This window comes from Muntiacus reevesi, chromosome 2 (genome assembly GCF_963930625.1).
Source record: "Muntiacus reevesi chromosome 2, mMunRee1.1, whole genome shotgun sequence".
Taxonomy (NCBI): Eukaryota; Metazoa; Chordata; class Mammalia; order Artiodactyla; family Cervidae; genus Muntiacus; species Muntiacus reevesi.
In genome coordinates, this window is record NC_089250.1 from 188,248,126 (window position 1) to 188,271,146 (window position 23,021).

The 23,021-nt window shown below is 36.6% G+C and overlaps 1 protein-coding gene across 3 annotated transcripts in view; it reads left to right on the forward strand.

The window, feature by feature from the left end:
- ATF7IP2 (activating transcription factor 7 interacting protein 2) overlaps nucleotides 1-23,021 on the forward strand; it is a 68,573-nt gene that overhangs the window by 18,214 nt on the left and 27,338 nt on the right. For 2 of the 3 annotated variants that reach the window (XM_065924317.1, XM_065924318.1), the window contains exons 4-6: nucleotides 10,802-10,936; nucleotides 11,505-11,603; nucleotides 14,546-14,703. In XM_065924317.1, coding sequence (XP_065780389.1) covers nucleotides 10,802-10,936; nucleotides 11,505-11,603; nucleotides 14,546-14,703 — 392 coding nt within the window. The remainder of the gene's footprint in view (nucleotides 1-10,801; nucleotides 10,937-11,504; nucleotides 11,604-14,545; nucleotides 14,704-23,021) is intronic. The other variant, XM_065924319.1, reaches the window with a different exon arrangement.

Sequence of the window (23,021 nt, forward strand, 5' to 3'; positions counted from 1 at the left end):
TAATCTCTGTAGATGTAGATGGCAAGTGTCAGTCTTCAGTTGACAGAGCCCCTTTTTGCTCATAAACTTGACCATGATTTTGAGGGGGCATTTCATGACCATATTATCCCATGGTGCTGAGAATGTCCATTCTCAGGTTTGGCAAAGATTTTGTTGATGGGCCACTTAATGTGCTGTTACTGAACTAGGCCATAAAACAGTATCCAAAATTCTCTGAACCACCTGTCTTACTAGCCTCTTGGTCCAGGAAAATATTGCCTCTTGTTGCTTCTTCCCATATCTAGAGTTACACTGTTACTATCATCGATCTCTTATCAGAGGCCTGACACACATTTGACAGTGTAAGAAACAGCAATTTTGTAAAACAGGTGAAATACAAATAACATAGCCAGCAGTATTAGTAAAGTCACAAATAAGACTTAAGTTAAGAGCTTCCATTAGATGTAGCCCAGTATATTTCAGGTCATCTGACTTAGTCTACTCTGTGGAATCTTCATCTTCCAGGGAAATTATATATTGGCACCACCGTCTATAAGACACATAGCCCAGTTGTCTCGTGTTACTAGACTAATTATCCTTAGTATGATTTAATTGTTTCCAACACAGAGGAGACTTTAAACCTAAATTACCATAGCCTGGTGTTATCTATATAAATCCATCCCATAATTGTGGAAAATTTTTTTCCTCCTTTGCTGAAACTTTTCTTGTTGCTCTGATTGAGCTCGAGTAATAGAAAAAGGCTCAAATTTGTGGCCAGAATCAGAGCAGGCATTATTAATTGGTCCAGTGAGGGGATCCCAACTAGCAATATCACAGTGACCTGAATATGACTATAATTTTTTTTTTTTTAAGTAAATTTTCTCAGGGCCAACCGGTTAGTCTTGTAGTAGAGAAATTTACCAAAGTAACCCAGAACTAGACACAGGTAATTGGCCACAAACCCAACAATTGGATTGATTTCTAAAACTAGCATTAGCATCAGGCCTGTGATAGAAAAGCATTTGATTTATATGCAAAGCCCTAAGAAGTAAAGAAAACATTATAAATGATCATATGAATCAGATCCAGCATCTTGGGCAAGCTGTCTACCTCTGATGTCGTCATCTTCTTATCCTGGTGTATTGTAGTTTCTCCTGATAAAATAGTCCTTCCATCCAGGTTGGAGACAGTCCCTTAAATTATGTCTTTTTCCAGTCCTGGTTGCAGGTCATGAGGCATCTGATCTTCATCCAAAGATAGATTACTGAGATAAGCTTCAGAAACAAACTTAGTATGTTCTTTAAGAATTCAACTAAAATTTACATTAATATCACACAACAGCAAAGAACTATCCAAGAAATGATTGGTAGACCGCCATTAACAAACTGGGATTTAACATTTATTGAAACATCTTTTTCTCCCTAAAATTACCCTCATTTTTATCAAATATAACTAAATTAAGGTTAGCTTGTTTGCAAAATAGGTCTGTTCTCACTAATTTTGGTCTGATGATTTATATAACCATAATTGATCATAGATTTTTTTTTTTGCTGAAACATTTATACAATGTCAGATTGAACTTTTAAAATAAAACAGGGCTGGGAAACTCACACCAAAGGCTTATCACAGATTTTGCCTAAAAAAATCTAGGTGAATTCTTCCCTTTTTAAGGTCTCAAAAATTCCTTGAGATTTTTGTACCTATTAGTGAGATAACCTTCCTAGCTCATTTGATAAACTTACTGGAAACCTAAGAGTTTCAAATTTTTGGAGGAGTCAGAGAGAAAATATAATTGTTTTGTTTATAACGTATAATTTTACCAAATTATTTTCATAATTAGTTTGAGAGGAAGGTTTTCCCTACTCCTGGAAAACAAGATTCAAACCTGTAATTTGTCTGGTAGAAACCATTAAAGTTATAAGCATATTTACTGGTTCATTCAGTCCTTTGTTAACTTTTGTGAAGTCATCAGGTTTTTCATTAGAATACCAGGACATATCAAAATGTTAAGAACTCCATTTAATTTCTAGGATATCTGTATTAGTAATTTTACCATACATTATAACATGAGCAGATTTATTACTCATTTGATAATCTTTTTCATGTAATTTAACCAACCAAATAAACACAGTTTAATATCTCTCTTTGGGATGTTTCAGGGGCCCTCTGAAGCACCCCAAAGTTAGCTAGAGGTCAAAGGAACTTCACAAGAATTCGATTTAGGAAGGTTTATCAAAAAGATCAATTAAAAGCATTTAGAACATTTGGTCAGATTTAGTCAATGTTGATGGGTGTATCATTTAGCTTGTTGATATGTCACAGTGGGTGTAAATACCAAGGCTCAAGGTCTAGTGAAAGTCACCTCCACCATCTTGGACCTAGTTGGCTCTAACCAGTTTTCTTATGGCTGTGTCATTCCTAACAAAATCCATTTATCTAACTAATTGTAATCCAATTTTAGAAAATCCTGATCATGTGTAACTCTTTTTTAGTATTTTTTCATACCTTTTTTCTTTTTTTTTTTTTTTTACTGAAAGCACACTTCCTACTTTCCTTTAGCAACCAAGAACTAACTTTTATATTGGCATTTTATAGATTGGTGAGCATAAATACCAGTGATAATTTCCAAAACCCTTGCTTTCTTAGAACATTTTAGGATGGCACCAAACATTATTCATTTATAGTCCCAAATCTCTTTAGTTTCTCTGTAAAAAGAAATTAGTGTTTAGTAGTAAACGTTTCACAATCATTTTATTTGGAAATGACCTAACTGTTCAATAGACTTCCAACACTTGGCACACTTAGCACAACCCTTAGAAATTCAAGTTACACCAATCTGGAGAGACTATTTTAGACAGATATTCCTAAAGAATAATTATTCTTAATAGAGTTTATATAAAAGCTCATATATCATTTACATTTTTTTTTAGAAGTTTCTTCACTTGAGGTAATTTTCTTGTTGACAAACTTGTAACAGATATAATATTTAACTTATGTTAAACTTAGGTACAATGAAAATATTCTACTTAATATTAATTACTCTAACACATGTCTATATTAGATAGGTCAACAAATAATCATTAATATCAGGTATTTAATACTGAATATTTCCCAGCTCACCTCAACCTGGAATTTATTGTTTAATTTAGAATTATTTGATTTGTAAGTGCTTACCTTTCTTTAAGCCAATTAAATAGAGCTCATTTGCAAATTAACCTCAAAAATATTACCCAGAGACAAAGACATACCAAGACATTTAGACAGACACAGTGCAAGATCTAGCTTCATTTTCTTAAGTTTCATCATGAATTAGATATTACAATATAAAATTTACTAGTTTATAAAAAAGTTGAAATAAAATTTTTAAAGGCTTTTTTCCCTTTTCCCTCAGTCTCAGGAGTTAGAGGTGGTCTAGTTAAGTATTCCTGAGAGCCCTGGTCTCAAGGCACAGGGAAAGAAAATCAAATTCTAACAAAATGGCGGCAGGTCTAAACCAAATGGTGGCCAGACAGAGCAAAATGGCCATCAAAAATCACAACACAGAACACAGAGTTAAAACAGACACATGTAAACCTGGCAGTATTCATCAGACGCTCCCTGAAATACAAGAATACAGTCTCTCAGAAAACCTTCTATAGAGACACAGAACTTCAGATCCAAGTACTAACAGAGTAAAGGAAAATATCTCAGGTCTTCTAAGATTTCAAAGGGAGGAAAGGAAGCCAGGTTGAAAGAAGAAGGGGGAGGAGGTGGGGGGGGGGCAAAAGGGGTGGCCTTACCCAGGCCTTACAGGACTTTACCCTGGGCCTCCAGAGAAGGGAGGACTGGAACTTGGCCCTACCAGAAATCAGAACCAGAATTCGAGTTCTCTGCCAAGAGGAGGTGATCAGTCTCCAATCCTCAGCTCAGGCTGAGGCCCTTCGACCAGATTCCTGCGTCCAGGACCAGGGGACTAGAAAAAAGGGGAAGGATAGGAAGGGTTAAGGAGAGGAAAGAGAGAGGGAAGGGGAGAGAGGTCAATAAAGTCTCTTGTTTCTTACCAGTCGGAGCACTCTGGCAAGTTGTGCACATCAGGAGGAGACCAGGGACCAAAGGGTCCCAGTTGCGGCCGCTGGGTTTGGTCCATTGGCAGGCAAGCTGGCCCCTGAGTACCCTGACTGGTTAGGATGTCAGTCTCAGCGAAGAAGAGTCCCACCAGAGTCGCCATTTGTTGCAGGAAGGGGGACCCCTTCCAGGGCCCGAAACTGGGCTCTTGTCTAACACTCGGAAAAGAATTGTCCTAGGAGACACCTGTGCTGACAAAGCAAGAGATTTTATTGGGAAGGGTGCCCGGGTGGAGAGCAGGAGGGTGAGGGAACCCAGGAGAACTGCTCTGCCACGTGGCTCGCAGTCTGGAGTTGTATGGTGGTTTTATGGTGATGGGATTAGTTTCTGGGTGGTCTTTGGCCAGTCATTCTATTTCAGTCTTTCCTGGTGACGCATGCATCACTCAACCAAGATGGATGCTAGCAAGAGGGATTCTGGGAAGTGGACGGACACACAGTGTCTCCTTTCGCCCTTTCCTGAACTCTTCCGGTTGATGGTGACTTATTAGATCCATATTCCTTATCAGGATCTCCTGTCATAAAACAACTCATGCAAATGGTTACTATGGTGCCTGGCCAGGGTGGGCGGTTTCAATCAGTGTGCTTCCCCAACGGAGATATTAGGAAAAAATAATTGTTTACATCACATCTCTAGATCCTTGAAAGTGGTCCCTTACAGAGAAGCTTACAGAATCATGTGAAGGGAGAGAACTGTGGTATTAATAGAGAATAGGTTTTTCAGTCAGTATTTTGCTCAAATCTTTCAAGTCAGGTACTACATGACCTTGAGCTTTGTGAACAATTCTGTCTCTTTTGTACTGGTCATGGGATTCTTTGATCTCTAACTATAGCTGTTTGTTATCACAGTTGATACTTCATAGAGTTAGGCAGCCCAGACATTCATTGTAAAGTCCTGCTACATTTGGGTTCACTTGCCATCATTTCTAAATTTATACAGATATGTTGCATTATCTGACATTTTGCTTTTCTGGCATCATTAAATGTACTTTTTCTTTTCTTTTTGGCCTATTTCATCTCATTGTATTACAGTTTCTATACATGTCTGATTTACTCTGAGTTTGAGTATAATGAGCTTCAAATTTAGTAAGTCCTGTGTCAGGACTTGTTTTGATGGTCATGTTTTGCTATTTTGTTACCACTGAAATGCTGCAACTAAAAGTCATTATGTGGTAAATTAATGTCTGTCATTAGCTATAACGGATCAAAATGTCTCAATCCAAACTATCCTACTGTTTCAGAAACAAAAACACTACTGTAGTTTCTAACACAGGCCATTAAAATTGCATAGTTACGTATTATATGAATATATATTTGCATAATACATGGAAACCTTTTGAAAGACTCAAACAGAATCAGCTTAAAAGGTGAGGCAATACTTTGACCCGTTCTACCTCTTACTTTCTTCTGCAAGGCAAAGGAGACATTAATAAAAAACACATAAATATTCTGTTGTTTGCAAGAATGAGGTAGCAGAATTATGTTAAGTGTGTATGTGTGTGTGTGTGTGTGTGTGTGTGTGTGTGTACGTACGTGTACGTATGCACGCATGTGCAGTCTCTCAATCATATCCAACTGTTTGTAGCTCCATGGGTTGTAGCCCACCAGGCTCCTGTGTCCATGGGATTTCCCAGGCAAGAATACTGAAATGAGTTGCCATTTCCTATTCCAGGGATCTTCCTGACCCAGGGATCCAACCCGCCGCATCTTTTGCATGGATATAGCTTAAGAGGTTGGGGATTGCAGATGTGTTATTCCCAGTGAGTTAGTAGCTGAATTCAGAAATAACTTCTGATGTGGACATATAAAGACAAAATTTATTCTTTGAACATTTTAATTTTTCTGGCATGGAAAAATCAGAGTTTCATTCACTGCTGTTACCTGCCTCACAAAATAGTCCACATTGACGCAGAATACAGTTCTTCCCATTGAGGTTTAGAGAATGCAGTTTATTTGTTATCCTCCCTGGCCACTACCACCAGAAGTTTCTTGCATTGTCCTGAGACAAAGGTTTTTAGCTAATTCCTTTTATCTGTCTCCCGGTAACTAACTCTCACTCACTGGATATTTTAATTCCTGTCTAAACAGTTGACTCTCTAAACTACATCTGTTTTCCTTGTTTGAATCCCAGTGGAATAGGGCTTCCCATTCTGACATTGTTCTTTGCTACTGAGAGAGTCCACAAGCTGTTGACTCATCTTTTGCGGTTTCAAAAGGATCTTGTTCCTGGTGTATTCCAGTTAAATTACTGAAGTAGATGGGGGTTTTCTTCTGAAACATTACCCTATGCACCATTGTAGAAAGTTGAGTCAGATGCATAATTGCCAGTCTTTCTCTAATATTTAGGCCACTTTGCCTGCCATGTGCAAATTGTAGCTAGGACTTCATCTGGTTCCATAATTTTAGTCAAATTGCCATCGGTAGAAGACATTTATGAGGTATTTGGTGGAGGTTATTGTGCCTGCCTTCTCTATGAAGTATGTCACCACTAAATGAGAATGAATGTCTCTGCTACACCATAGGAATCATGCCTTAATGGGCAGTTAGTCCAAAGTAACAAAGTTTTAAGAGTCTGCCTTCATCTGAATCATCAAGAGTACTTGTTTAAATTGTGTTTATTTTAAATTGAGCTCACTAATAATTGTTTTAAGCTTCTTTTTTCTCAAACTTACCTGATGAGAATCATTAGTGGTGACTGTACAACTTTCCAGGCCCCTTTCCAGGAAATTGTTTGATGAATCCAGGTTAGGGCCTAAGAATTTGTGATTTTTAACAAGTATTCCATGTGATTCTTCCTTACCAGAGAAGTTTGACGATCACTGTGTTCCTTTTGCTTCTTAGCAAAACAGTATTTCCCTAAACAGAACGGACATGTTTTTCCAAAGTTTCATTGGGGTAGGAGCTTCACATATTGACCTTAGTCAGTGAACTGGCAAGCATGCAGTAATGCATAAAAACCTTACGTGGTTGATAGGTAACGGCTGTCAGTAAAAATAGTATGAGTTTCTGAGCATTTACTTACGTTTATTTTAAGCAGTTAATTTAATCAGATATTCAAAAATTGTAAGAGTACAAGTGATAATCATGTCTAATGTTGAGAAACCACTGAAGAAATGTTAATGAAGCACTACAGAAGAAATAGAGTAGACAGTAATTTTGAGGAGCAAGAACAATTGGGAAGGAAAAGGAAAAGCCTTGGGAGTAATCAAAGTTACTGATTATGACTAGTCGTCCAAGTGACATCAGTATAAATGAGTTTAACATAGAAGCTGTTCTGATTTTGTGTGTGTGTGTGTGTGTGTGTGTGTGTGTGTGTGTGTGTAATAAAGTTTTATTGAAGTATAAAGGAGATAGAGAAAGCTTCTGATATAGGCATCAGAAGGGGGCAAAAGAGTACCCCCTTTGCTAGTGTTAGCAATGGAGTTATATACTCTCCAATGAATCCAAAGAATGTCTGGAGGCTGCAAAGACCTCACCAGACCCACTCCCATAATTTACATTTTAAAATAACAGAATTAGCCAGAGGGTTTAATCCAAAGACTGTCTTCAGGCAGGATACATTATTGCTATATAATCCTAAGGAATGTAGAGGAAAAAAGTAAAAAATTTGTCCTTTCTTCCTGCTTGAATATCCCAGACCTCTCTCTCCTTGGGGACCCCTAGACTTCTTATCAACCTGCCTAGGAAATGACTCTCTCATTTCCCCCTTTTCTTTGAGGAGAATTATGTTGCCTAGGGAAAAGGGGCGTCGTTCTCATTCCATGACTGCTTCCGAGCTGACAAGGGGCATTGTCCCTAAATTGGTGAGGCAACATATTCTCCTAATCCTCATAGTGAGGATGTCTGATCCAGGGGCTCCAAGTAATAGTTGGAGGAGGCTGTGGCACTCATAGGAGCTGGGACAACTATTTGTAAATTAAAAGCTTTTAGACGGTTAGAAAACCCCATTATACAGTTACAGATGTAAGGCAAAATAGTCATTAAACCAAGTTAAAATCAAAATGAAAAGTCACATTATGTCCATAGTTACATCAGTCTATCTTAAGGTTGTTAGATGTCATCAGTTTAAGAAGAGGCATCACATGCAATTGTTGAAGGCATTTGCAGACTTGGAGAAAGTCCTTTCCTTGAAGTGGAGATGTCCACCATGGGACGCCTTTCACTGATGAAGAGGGGAGTGCTCTGCAGACCCAGCAGTTAGACCCGATTGTGGAATAGGAGTGAGCATAGGAGTGAGCCCAGGACAGGAAGGCATTGTCTTGAAGATCAAACGGCAGACTCAGGATTTTTGGAGTCAGCAGAAGTAGGCTCACATAGATTTTCAGGCCCATCTGAAACATACAAAGTCAGAGCATAGAAAGTAAAAACATAAAATGACATCACTTAGTTCTGGTCAGAGTGCCACCTCTTGACTCGAGTGTGATGTACCCATGAATCAATTCCTGGCACTTTGACAGCTGTGGGAGAAGAAAGAATAACCTGGTAAGGGCCTTCCCAGAGGGGCTCGAGGGATGGGCCCCCAGATCCCATTATTTTTATGAGGACCTCGGTTCCTGGCTCAAATAGAGGCTTGCTGGATTCAGAGGCTGGGTCAGGAGTCGTCTCCCGGAGTTCTGTTAATGCCTATTGAAAAGCTGAGAGCTGAGTTACATAATTAGTTAACTCCAAGGCTTCAGGATCTATAACAATGTCTGTGCGTAAGAAAGGCCTTCCATAAATACATTCAAAGGGGGACAGCCCCTCCTTTTTGGGGGCAGTTCAAGCCCTCATTAAAGTTATGGGTAGTACTTTAATCCAGTTGTCCTGCGTTTCTTGAGTTAATTTGCGCAGATGTCTTTTGATAATGTCATTAGCTTTTTCAGCCTTTCCTGAGGATTGGGGTCTCCAGGAACAGTGTAAGTGATACTCTATTCCTAGAGCTTTAGATACCCCCTGAGTTACAGCAGCTTTAAAGGTGGAGCCATTGTCACTCTGAAGGCTCCGTGGCAGCCCAAACCTGGGGATAATTTTGTGGATTAAAATCTTTATAACCTTTAGCTTGTTCACTACGACAGGGGAAAGCCTCAATCCATCCAGTAAAAGTATCCACCCAAACTTGTAAGCAAGAATATCCATTAGCTTTTGGCATATGAGTAAAGTCAATTTCCCAGTCCTCTCCAGGATACTTTCCATTTCGTTGTAATCCAGATTTTGCTAGCTTTTCAGTCTTTGGGTTATTTTTCTGACAAACCTCACACCGTTTGATAATGTTCTTTAAAGTTTTCATTACATTTTTACCTTCAAACAAACGAGAAGCCCTCTGGTAAGTACTTTCTACACCCAAATGAAAACTCTGATGTAAACCCTTAAGAATTTTCCACTGAGCATTTTCAGGAATTATTAATCGTCCATCCTCGGACTGTAACCATCCTTTATCAGTAATCTTTGCTCCTCTTTTTTCCTATCTTTCTAATTCTTGTTTTTCCTATTCCACAGGACCTGTCCAGATCAAAGGTGTCTGTAGGGAGGGGGTTTCCTAAAGTGCTACTTTTTTGGCTTGAGAGTCAGCTAACTGGTTACCAGCAGCTGCTTTACTCCCATCCCTGCTGTGCCCTTTGCAATGCATAACCGCTACTTCTTTAGGACAATAGATAGCTGTTCTAATTTTGAACCCCAAATTACAAGATACTAGGGGAAGATATAAACATTACTAATAAATACCTTAATTATATCATGACAGGTTTTGTACTAAAAGAGACTACTCTGTTGTGAGAGTTGCTTAAAGGAGCATTTACATTGAGGAAACACCTGTAGTGACTATTTCTGAATGTATGGCTCAGCAGAACTGTTCATTTCCTTGGGCATTGAGATTAATTATGCTCCCTGAAAACAGGCCAATCTATTTTCTGAAAACCAGCCAGATAATGAAATTCATTAGTGTTTCATGTGTTAAGTACTATCATCTGATAGAATAGCATGCATTATGCCAGATGGCATTAGTCACATAATTGTCACTAGTATCTTAAAATTCTATCAACAAGAAGTCCTCCCTATCCCCCATCCCCACCCCCAAAATAAAACTATGTAAGGAAATTATTTTGCATATTTATGTCCTTTCTTTCAATTCAGTGTTTTCCATTTTACAGAGCTCTTACACATATTATCTTTTTATGTTCTTAACAAAAATCCTACAAGCATCCCTTTTTCAACACTGTATGACATCTGTCCATTTGTGGACAGGACAAATGAAGCTCAGAGGTGTTGTGACTTCCCAAAGGTCATATAGCTTGTTAATGACAAGGTCAAGGCTCAAATTTTCATAATTTGCTTTATATCTACTGCAGATCAACCAGTCATTTGAGATAAGTACAGTTTCTTTTCATAGAGTACTAGGTTTCAGTTATGGTCATTAAAAATATATATAAATGGGACCAAATAGGCTTTTACTGTTCCTTTAATTTGTATTATGGAATTCAACTGAAACTGTAGGAAACTAAAATTAGTATTGGAAGAATAAGCTTAATTTCAAACTTATCCATATATTTAAATGTTAGATGTGTTTTGCTGAATTTGATTTTTAACTTTTATAAAACTTACTGATACAGTAATACAAATATATAAATAAAGTACATTTTACTAGTGACAGTAAACCTAGAAAAAAGCAAAGCTGTTTTCAAGAAGTAGAAAATAAATTGCTTTTAAATTTGAAACATGGGGTGTTTTGTATTTTTAAATTCTAGGTCAGACTTTTGGTTCGACAGGAGATCTGTAGTGTAAATTACAAACTATTTGATAGCAAACTGAGAGAATTGACTGAACGCATTGGGAAGACACAGTGCAAGAATAAACATGAAGCAATAGCGGATAAACTCTTTGTAAGTTTCTAATTTCATTTAGTTTCATTCCAGTCCTTATAAAAAGTAATATTTAATGATGTTGTACATGTTAGGAAAGGAAAATAAAGGTAGACTAAAATCTGATCCCTGGCCACAACCTGATATATTAATACTATACATAGAATTTATTATACCTCAGCTATTTTGGTCCTTGAGAAATACTTGTAGAGCCATCAGCCTTTAGGTGTCAATTAAAAAATACATTCTGTATTAGAGTTTATGTAACCTGTTTCAGGCTTGCTTTAGGGGTTTTTTTGGTTTGTTTTATTTTACTCTTCTAGGGTTACTTGTGGATTGATATTTCTATCACTATTAATATTATGGTGAACTAATTAGAAGTTTCATTTTCTTTTTTAATCTTCTAATCTTGGACATATTATACTAGCTTCAAACCTGATTTAAATGTTTGCCTTACATAAGAATTTCTCATATATTTGATGGATGCCTAAGTCTCACAAAATAACATAGGCAAATAGTTTTCTCGCCATCTCTATGTGATATATTTTTTGGTACTCTGGTTTTGTATTTATTTGTTCTTTTCTTCTAGGCAAAAATAGCAAAACTTGAAAGACGTGTTGAAGCAGTGTTGTTACCTCAAAGGCATTGTGTGGAACCAAATGTGGTATCCAACAATACAGCTTGTAAGGTTGGTATAAATGTATAGGAGTTTTAATAACTTACTTGACCCACATTATAAATAGTTGGATTGTTAAGAACCAGAATATACTACCAGATGAAGACACGGGTTTAAAAGATAATAAATTTATACTTAAGAATATTCCTGTGACTCTGGAGAAGATAACCTCAGATAGCCAAAAGTAATGCCACTTGTATTTCTTTTATAAAATGAGTAGAGAGGTGATTTGTGATCACCTAAACTGCCTCCCTCTGTCATTTTATCAGGATGAAAAATTTTAAACATACACAGAAAAGCTAAAAGAATTTTACAGTAAATGCTTATATAATCAATGTCTAACTTCTACCTTTATTTTTTTAATATATTTATATTTGTCATGTAATTGTCATTCTACTCATCCCCCAAGCCATCTTTATATTTGGTCCATTCATAAGTACTAAAGTATTTTGTATCAAAATACACTTTGCAGTGTCCACTTCAAAATATCTTAACATGAGTGTCATTAAATAGAGTTTAGTATCTGTTTATAGTTTTTATATAAAATTTAAAATAGTCTTAAGTATACATTCACTGAATTTTTTTCTTCTATCTTTATTCCCTTCAGTATCATATATGCACTAGCCTCAGTAACTCAATTGCAAAGCATTTTCTTCCCTGTTTTCTGAAAGTTTGTATAAGATATTTATTATTTCTTTAAATATTTGGTAAAATCCACCTCTGAAAACCATTTGGGCCAGAAGTTTTCTAAGAAGACTTTTTCCTGAAAATGTAATTCTTTAATAGTATAAAGCAATTAAGATTTTTGTTTCATCTTATGTATTAGTTTTATAAGTTATCTTAGCAAGGAATTTGTCCATTTTATCTAAGTTGTTGGTTTTGTTGGCATAAAGTTGTTGATAAAATTCCCTTGTCATTTTAATATTTGTAAATCTGTAGTGATATACTCTTTCATTTCTGTTACTTGTATAAACCATGTTTTCTTTTTTTTTGGTCAATCTTATTTTAGATGTAATTTGTTCTTTTTCCAGCTTCTTAAGAGAGAAAGAGCTTTAATTTTTAACCACCTTTTCTACTAGGAAATATTTAAAGATATAAGTTTTCTTCTAAGCACTGCTTTTTCTAAGCATCCTCTTAGCACTTAAGTACTTCTCAGTGTAGAAAGTATAATAATCTGTATTATACTGTATTTTTGTTTTCCATTAGTTCAAAATAATTTCTTATTTCTCTTGTGGTGTTATTCTTTGATCTGTGGCTTATTTAGAAGTATGTGTTTAATTTTCAGACATTTCTTGCTATCTTAATTTTACTGATACCTGTTTTGGTCAAAAGAACATACTATGTAAAATTTCGATCTTGAGTTTTTGACACTTAGTTTATGCCCAAGGTATGCTTTCCCCTGGTGAATGTTCCGTGTACACTTAAAAAGACTATTGGGTGTAATATTCGATAAGTTTCACATCTGTGCTAATTGTATCAAGATGGTTCATAGTGGTGAATCATGGCTCCCAAAAGATGTCCTGACCTAATCCCCAGAACCTGTGAGTATGTTACTTAATGTACTTAAAAGAAGCTTATAAATGGGAAGATTATCCTAGTGGGCTCAATATGATCATTGGGGTCCTTATAAAAAAGGAGTGAAGGTTAAAGACAGAAAATAGAGATGGGACAGTGAAAGCAGAGGTTGGATGATTGCACTGAAGATGGAGGCAAGGGCTACAAGCTAAGGAATGCTGGCAGCTCCTAGAAGCTGGAATAAAGGAAATGGATTCTCTTCTGAAGCCTCCAGAAGGGATCCAGCCCTGCTAACAACTTGATCTTAAAAAAAACAGTTTCAAACTTCTGGCCTTCAGAAGTGTGATAGAATAAGTTTCTGTTTTAAACCATCTAGTGTGTGGTAATTTGTTATCACATCCTCCAAAAACTAATACAGGATGTAGTACAGGAAGTATGGTGTGCTGTTGTAACAAATACCTAAAACTGTGGAAGTGGATTTGGAATGGTAGAGGCTGGAGGAATATTGAGGAATATGATTTTTCAAAACCTTGGATTGCCTTGAACAGACTTAGTAGAAATACAGATGTTAAAGTCTGCAGATAAGGGCTCAGGAGGAAATGAGGAACATCTTAGAGAAACCTTATATATTTTAAGAAAATACCTAAATCTTCATAAACAGACTGTTGGTAGAAATATGGACATTTAAAAGCATTGTCCGTAAAGACTCAAATAAGGAAACATTATTGGAAATTGGGGAGGAGGGAGTTCTTGTTACATTGTGGCAGAAAGCTTAGCTGAAATGTGACCTACAGTGATATAATATGGAAAGCAGAATTTACAGGTGATGAGCTTGTATTTTTATTAGGCTGTTGAGATTTTTGAGCAAAGTGTTGAAAGTTTGACTTGATTTCTTGCTTCTTACAGTAAAATGTGAGTGAGAAGAGATAAATTGAAGGAGAAACTGTTTAGCAAAAAGGAACCAGTATTTGATTTGGCAAAGTATTAGACTATCCAAAACTCATCAACTAGAAAAGAACAAGTTGGAAAATTGATTCATTTCTGGTCTTCACTTATTACTATAAGTATAAAAAATAAAATTTTCTTTAAGCTGAATGTTTATTCATTCCTAAAATTCAGTATAATAGGAATAAAATATCTTCTTCATTCTTCTGTATCTAAGTACTTAGGTATTTGTTTTTCCTTCTCTTAAAGCTAAGAAATTGCTTCATGTTGTCATTAGTTTTATTTCTTTTGAAGTATTTTTTAAAAATTCATTTTGGCAGAGTAACTCTGATCATGGTCATCAGCCATTGATACACATATAATTTGCTTTACCATATGTATGCAGAAATAGTTTGAGAACAATTTCCAAGTGAAATTTTAACCTATCAATTTTGTGTGGAAGACCACAGTTGGTAACCCTCCCCTCAACTGCTTTTTCCTCACCCAATTAACAGGTTCCTAATTCAGAGACGATAATTTTGGATAAGAATCCAGAGTCAGTTAATAGTCCACAGGAGAGGAAAACTGTGAAATCTGAATCTTGTAACCCTTCAGAAAAATCAAGTGGAAAGATTAATTGGTCACTGGACCATAATGAAGCTGTTTCTGAAAGGTAGGCATTTCTATAAAAATGCATGAACTTGCTCATCTAAATGTGTTTGTAAACACATGTACTTTTTTCCTCAACATAAAATAACTTAAAGCTTCATATTTATATATATGAAAACTATTTTTGTCCATTATGAAGAATTGGTTCTCTAGAAGTTTAATTGTTGTTTTAACTGTACTCAATAAAACTTTGAATTGGTTAGATGATCAGGTTTTTCACTGTGATGCTTTCTATCCTTGATATGGCAACCAGAGTGATAAACTGGATCATTCTAGTAGTTTGCACTTCTACTCATAGAAGAATCAAGGCCCTGTGAAACAGTGGTTTTAAAAAATTACACAGAAGAGTAAGATTAGGAAAATAATACAAGGAAAAAAATGACTAAAATTAGTTCCCTGCATGTTGGAAGTATATAGTATCATGATAATGTCAAATTAGAGTGAATAGACTAACTTACTCATCTAATTGATCACAAAGCGGCTGAGACACACCTGATCTCCAGTCTAGTCTAATAAAAGATTTGGGGCTGGTGGGAAGGAAGTAATTTAGTTTAACAGAGAAGCTTGATTGGTGATCTTGGCCTGAATTGATGTACAAGGGTAGAGGAGTTGGGGACATTTTAATGAATTATTTTCACTGGTGCCTCTCAACAGTTTTTGAGCTTTATACTATTATTTATTTACTTAACATTCACTCCTTAATATATCCTATGGTTTTGCTTTTATATGGTAAATTATACCTCAGCTTTTAAAAAGAGTAAACTATATAACCAAAAACAATAAATGTTTATTTATTTAAATAATGGCCAGTTAAATAATGGCCGTTGAATGGAGAATATCACTCTTCTTCCCCAAGTGACTGTGCATACTCAAGGATGCTGTAAAATTGAAGAGAAGCATTTCAAATCTATGCCATTTACATGCAGTTCTGACTCTTCAGAAGAAATCGTAATGTTCCATGATACTGAGGTCTGCATTCTAGTTTGAGTCAGGAAGCTGCTGTGAAGAAGGCATTTACTTAGTTGGCAAGGAAGAGTCACATTTCAATGAGTCTTTATTGCTGCCACTTACTGATGCCTGTGCTAAAACTCATAAAGTGACAAATAAGAAAAATAAAATGCTGTTGATAGAAGTGAAAAAGTGAAGACACCATTATATAAATAACATTTTATAGGCTGATATGCAAAATTTATCACTGACTTATATTTGTGATGCGAACAATTCACCTTTCCATGCGCTGTAATGAAGGTAGAATGTACGATTTATGAAACCGTTTCAGGCAGCACTCTCAGCCCAAGGTGAGTGTGAGAACAGGTGTATACAATAAATGTGCAACTTGACCCTGATAAGTAAGTAGGTGAGGTTCAGTGGTGAGTTTTATAAAACATTTAAGGAAGAAACAATACCAGTTTTAAACAAACCATACCAACTATAAAAATAAGAGGGACTATTCTCTAGTTCATTTCAAGAGACTAGATACTAAAGTGTATTAACTCTGACACATTGATAATAAAATCAATTGTAGAATTTTACAGAGATGGAAATTACAATTTACTTGTACCCACAAAATGATTCAAATAATCCTAAACAAGAGACTGGTAAACCAAATTCAACAATATATAAAAGTTGAGTTTGTTCTAGGAATGCTGCAAAGTTGGTTTAACAATAATGAGTTAACTTAAGTAATGTGCTAGGAGAGTCATCATCAGTTCACAATAGATGTAGGATTTGATAAAAAATATCTGTTTTATGATTAAAAACAAATTCTTAGCAAACTTGGAATAAGAGGTAACTTCCTTAATCTAATAAAGAATATCTGTGCTGCTGCTGCTGCTAAGTCACTTCAGTCATGTCTGACTCTATGCGATCCCACAGACGGCAGCCTACCACCCTGTCCCTGGGATTCTCCAGACAATAATACTGAAGTAGGTTGCCATTTCTTTTTCCGATGTGTGAAAATGAAGTTGCTCAGTCGTGTCCAACTCTTAGCGACCCCATGGACTGCAGCCTGCTAGGCTCCTCCGTCCATGGAATTTTCCAGGCAAGAGTACTGGAGTGGGTTACCATTGCCTTCTCCAAAAGAGTATCTGTAAAAACCCTAAAACTAATCTGATAGTGAAATATGGGAAATATTCCCTTTGAGATAAAAATAGAAGGGTGCCTGCTGTTACCACTTTAATGTTATACTGATATCTTGGCTAATGCAAAAAAAAAAAAAAAGAAAAATATAAAAGAAACAGTAAATATTATTGCAGAGATGATTGGGGTATTATATATATGTAGAAAATCCAACGAAACTTACAGATAAATTATTAGGATTAATTAGAGTTTAGCACAATTGCTAATATAAGAAAGAAGTTGTATTCTTATATACCAAATATGGGCTTCCCTGATGGCTGAGACAGTAAAGAATCTGCCTACAATGCAGGAGAGCCAGGTTCTATCCCTGTGTAGGGAAGATCCCCTGGAGAAACAAATGGCTACCCATTCCAGTATTCTTGCCTTGAGAATTCCATAGACAGAGGAGGCTGGTAAGCTACAGTCCATGGGGTCGTAAAGAGTTGGACACATGACTGAACGACTAGCACAATACGAGATATAAAAAATTAGGAAATGATAAAACTTTTAACATAGTAGTATTAAACATATCAGGTACCTAGAAATACAATTATCAGGCATGTAATAACTCTGAAGGAAATTACAAAACTTTGAGATATTAAAGAAGAATTCACTGAAGAAATGTACCATGTTTATGCTTTGGACGATGCAGTATTAGAAATTGCTGTTAGGTGAAATGAAGTGAAGTCACTCAGTCGTGTCCGACTCTTTTGCGACCCCATGGACTGTAGCCTACCAGGATTCTCAGTCCATGGGATTTTCCAGGCAAGAATACTGGAGTGGGTTGCCATGTCCTTCTCCAAGAAATTGCTGTTACATTCATTCAAATTAATTTATAGAGTAAAATTTCAGTTTCATCTGTGCAATTTTATGGAACTTGACAAGTTGATTTAATTCTGAAATGATAAGATAAATGCAACGGATTAAGAGGTCAGGATACCTTTTAAACAGAGAAACAAACTAAAAGGAGTTTGGTATCAGACATCAGGACATTATAAAACTGCAGAAATTAGGATAATATGATATTGGCAAGTGCTGGAATAAAGCTATGTAACAGTATCTGGAAACCTTTACATCGATATATTCGTGATTTGTGTTGGAGATTGTATGGCAGATCATTGGGGAAACAATTAACTTTTCAGTTCAGTTCAGTCTTAGTTGTGTCCGACTCTTTCTGAGCATGCCAGACTTACCTGTCCATCACCAATGTCCAGAGCTTGCTCAAACTCATGTCCATCAAGTCGGTGATGCCATCCAACCATCTCATCCTCTGACATCCACTTCTCCTCGCACCTTCAATCTTTCCCAGCATCAGGGTCTTTTCCAATGAGTCAGTTCTTTGCATCAGGTGGCCAAAGTATTGGAACTTTACCATCAGTCCTTCCAATGAATATTCAGGGCTGATTTCCTTTAGGATTGGCTGATTTTATCTCCTTGCAGTCCAAGGGACTCTCGAGTTTTCTCCAACACCGTGGTTCAAAAACATCAGTTCTTTGGCACTCAGCTTTCTTTATGGTCCAATTCTCACATCCATACATGACTCCTGGAGAAACCATAGCTTTGACGAGACTGACCATTGTTGGCAAAGTAATGTTTCTGCTTTTTAATATGCTGTTTAGGTTGATTGTACCTTTTCTTCAATGGAGCAAGCATCTTTTAATTTCATGGCTGCAGTCACCATCTGCAGTGATTTGGGGGCCCAAGAGAATAAAGCCTGTCACTGTTTCCATTGTTTTTTCCCACTTATTTGCCATGAAGTGATTTGACCAGATGCCATGATCTTCATTTTTTGAATGGTGAGGTTTAAGCCAGCTTTTTCACTCTCCTCTTTCACTTTCATCAAGAGGCTCTTCAGTTCCTCTACACTTTGTGCCATAAGGGTGGTGTCATCTGCATATCTGAAGTTGTGATACTTCTCACGCCATCTTGATTCCAGCATGTGCTCCATCCAGCCCAGCATTTCACATGATGTGCTCTATATATAAGTTAAATAAACAGGATGACAGTATACAGCCTTGACATACTCCTTTCCCAATTTGGAACCAGTCCATTGTTCAGTGTCGGTACTAACTGTTGCTTCTTGACCTGCGTACAGATTTCTCAGGAAGCAAGTAAGGTGGTCTAGTATTCCCATCTCTTTAAGAATTTTCCATAGTTTATTGTGATCCACACAGTCAAAGGCTTTGGCATAGTCAGTAAAGCAGAAATAGATGTTTTTCTGGAACTCTCTTGCTTTTTTGATGATCCAACGGATGTTGGCAATTTGATCTCTGCTTCCTCTGCCTTTTCTAAATCCAGTGTGAACATCTGGAAGTTCACGATTCATGTACTGTTGAAGCCTGGCATGGAGAATTTTGAGCATTACTTTGCTAGCATGTGAGATAAGTGCAATTGTGTGGTAGTTTGAGCATTCTTTGGGATTGCCTTTCTTTGGGATTGGAATGAAAACTGACCTTTTCCAGTCCCGTGGCCACTGCTGAATTTTCCAAATTGCTGGCATATTGAGTGCAGCACTTTCACAGCATCATCTTTTAGGATTTGAAATAGCTCAGCTGGAATTCCACTAGCTTTGTTCGTAGTGATGCTTCCTAATTCCCACTTGACTTCACACAAAGATGTCTGGCTCTAGGTGAGTGATCCCCCACCATCATGGTTATCTGGGTCATTAAGATCTTTTTGTATAGTTCTATGTATTCTTGCCACCTCTTCTTACTGTCTTCTGCTTCTGTTAGGTCCATACCATTTCTGTCCTTTTTGGGGCCCATCTTTGCATGAAATGTTCCCTTGGTATCTCTAATTTTCTTGACATCTCTAGTCTTTCCCATTCTATAGTTTTCCTGTTTCTTTGCACTGTTCAGTTAGTAAGGCTTTCTTATCTCTCCCTGTTATTCTTTGGAGCTCTGCATTCAGATGGGTATATATTTCCTTTTCTCCTTTGCCTTTTGCTTCTCTCTTTTTTTTTTTTTCAGCTGTTTGTAAGTTCTCCTCAGACAACCATTTTGCCTTATTGCATTTTTTTCTTGGAGATGGTTTTGATCACCACCTCCTATAAAATGTTAAGAACCACCATCCATAGTTCTTCAGGCCCTCTGTCTATCAGATCTGATCCTTTGAATCTATTTGTCACTATCACTGTATATTTGTAAGGGATTTGATTTAGGTCATACCTGAATGACCTAGTAGTTTTCCCTACTTTCTTCACTTAAGGTCTGAATTTTGCAATAAGGAGTTGGTGATCTGAGCCATAGTCAACTCCTGGTCTTTTTTTTTTTTTTGCTTACTATATAGAGCTGCTCCAGTTTCAGCTGCAAAGAATATAATCAATGTGATTTTGGTATTGACCATCTGGTGATGTCCGTGTGTAGAGCCGTCTCTCGTGTTGTTGGAAGAGGGGGTTTGCTATAAGTGGCCAATAAACACATGACATGGTGCTCATCTTCACTAAGTAATCAGGGAAATGCAAATTAAAACCACATGAGATACCATTTCATATTGGTTAAGGAAAAGCTTCCCTCATAGCTCAGTTAAAGAATCCACCTGCAATGCAGGAGACCCTGGTTTGATTCCTGGGTCAGGAAGATCTGCTGGAGAAGGGATAGGCTACCCACTCCAGTATTCATGGGCTTCCCTTGTGGTTCAGCTGGTAAAGAATCCGCCTGCAATGCGGGAGACCTGGGTTGGGAAGATCCCCTGGAGAAGGGAAAGTCTACCCTTTCCAGTGTTCTGTCCTGCAGAATTTCACGGTCTGTATGTAAAGTCCATGGGATCGCAAAGAGTCGAACACGACTGAGTGACTTTCACTTTCAAGGAAAAGTAAAACATTTTAAATTCTGACAGTACCAGGTATTGGTGAGAGTTTGTGATAAGAGAGTTGGTTTTATTTAATATTTTGTTATTGGGTGAGTAAATTGGTATAGTTCTTCAGAAAAAATTTGGCATTATCTAGAAATATTAAAGATCTGAATGTCCTTTGTCCTAAGAGTTTTATCCCTTGATAAATACCCTAGCTAGAAACATGTACACATGTACAATAGGACATATATATATATTTAGGAATGTTTATTAGCAGAATTTTCCATAATAGCTAAAAACCAGAAGGAAAAAAGTCCATCTACAGTTTAACAGAAGAATAATTGCTGTAAATCCATATGGTGGAGTTCTGTACATTAACAAAAATCAACTACAGTCACATGTAACCACATGAATTATTTCCACAAAAACATGATTGAAAGGAGTATACAAGGAATAGCATGATTCCAATTCAAATGAAGTTCATCCAGCAAAAACTATGTTATTTATGGATTCAGAGGCAGATAGTGAATCTAAAGAGTAAAAAAGGGGATTAGTACCACAAATGCTATTTATGGAGGAGATTTATGATTCAGGATAGAGGCATGTGGGTTTCTCCAGTGCTAATAATTTACAATATATTTATCTGAGTAGGGGCTATGTGAATACTAGCTTTATAATTATTTATTAAGCTGAGCATGTATTTTTAATCTAACCTGAAGATAATTATTAATTAGAAATCTTAGATTATGTTTAATGTAATCTTAACTGCTTTTTGTTGGCTCATAACTGTAGTCTTAATACTTGTTTTCTATTTGCCCATTATTTTTGATACTTTTCCGTTATCCGTGTCTTTTTCTCAACTTACGTGAATTTTGTTTTGGTGAATTTTTTTTTTCTATTCCGCATTTCCTCATTAATTACACATCTTTCAACCTTTAGGAAAACACATTTTTCAACCTAAAGGATAACCTTTAGAAGTTTTCCTGAAGATCATGATATGTATTCTTGACTCTATTAGAGTCTAATTGCTACTTTTACCATTTTATAGACAGTGTGTGACCTTAGAACACTTTTTAACTCCATTCACTGCTTTCTCCTTGTGTTTGTTTCATGCACTTGAGTTTTACATTATTTTAAATCTCATAAGACAATATCATTACTTTGTACAATCATTCACTTCAGTTCAGTTCAGTTCAGTCGCTCAGTCATGTCTGACTCTTTGCGACCCCATGAATCGCAGCACACCAGGCCTCCCTGTCCATCACAAACTCCCGGAGCTTACTCAAACTCATGCCCATTGAGTCGGTGATGCCATCCAGCCATCTCACCCTCTGTCATCCCCTTCTTCTCCTGCCCCCAATCCCTCCCAGCATCAGCGTCTTTTCCAATGAGTCAATTCTTCGCATGAGGTGGCCAAAGTATTGGAGTTTCAGCTTCAGCATCAGTCCTTCCAATGAACACCCAGAACTGATCTCCTTTAGGATGGACTGGTTGTATCTCCTTGCAGTCCAACGGACTCTCAAGAGTCTTCTCTAATGCCACAGTTCAAAAGCATCAATTTTCAGTGCTCAGCTTGCTTCACAGTCCAATTCTCACATCCATACATGACTACTGGAAAAACCATAGCCTTGACTAGACATACCTTTGTTGGCAAAGTAATGTCTCTGCTTTTCAATACGCTATCTATGTTGGTCATAACTTTCCTTCCAAGGAGTAAGTGTCTTTTAATTTCATGGCTGCAGTCACCATCTGCAGTGATTTTGGAGCCCAAAAAAATAAAGTCAGCCACTGTTTCCACTGTCTCCCCATCTCCCCATCTATTTCTCATGAAATGATGGGACCAGATGCCATGATCTTCGTTTTCTGAATGTTGACCTTTAAGCCAACTTTTTCACTCTCCTCTTTCACTTTCATCATTCACTTAAGAGTTCCTCAAATATGATTGACTCTTGAACAGTAAGGGTTTGAACTGCTCAGTCTACTTATATACATGGACATAATGGATTTTTTTCAGTAAAAATAGTACCTGTAAGCAAATATGATTTTCTCAGTTTCATTTTTGATGTCTAATGTTAATAATACGTATACTATCTATGGTATTTTGTATCTTATAGGACAAATATTGATATAGGTACTGACCGACAATTCATCTTGTAAACTATGTAAATTTACAGTATCAGTAAATATAGAAGAGTATTATAACTGTATTTTCCTTATGATTTTCTTAATATTTTCTATAACTTGCTTTACTGAGAGAATACAGTATATAATATAGCATACAAAATATATGTTAACTATTTATGTTACCAGTAAGGCTTCTGGTCAATAGTAGTCTATTACTAGTTTTTGTTCTTGTTGTTGTTTAGTCATAAAGTCATGTCCATGTTTAGTCATAAAGTAATGTCCATGTTT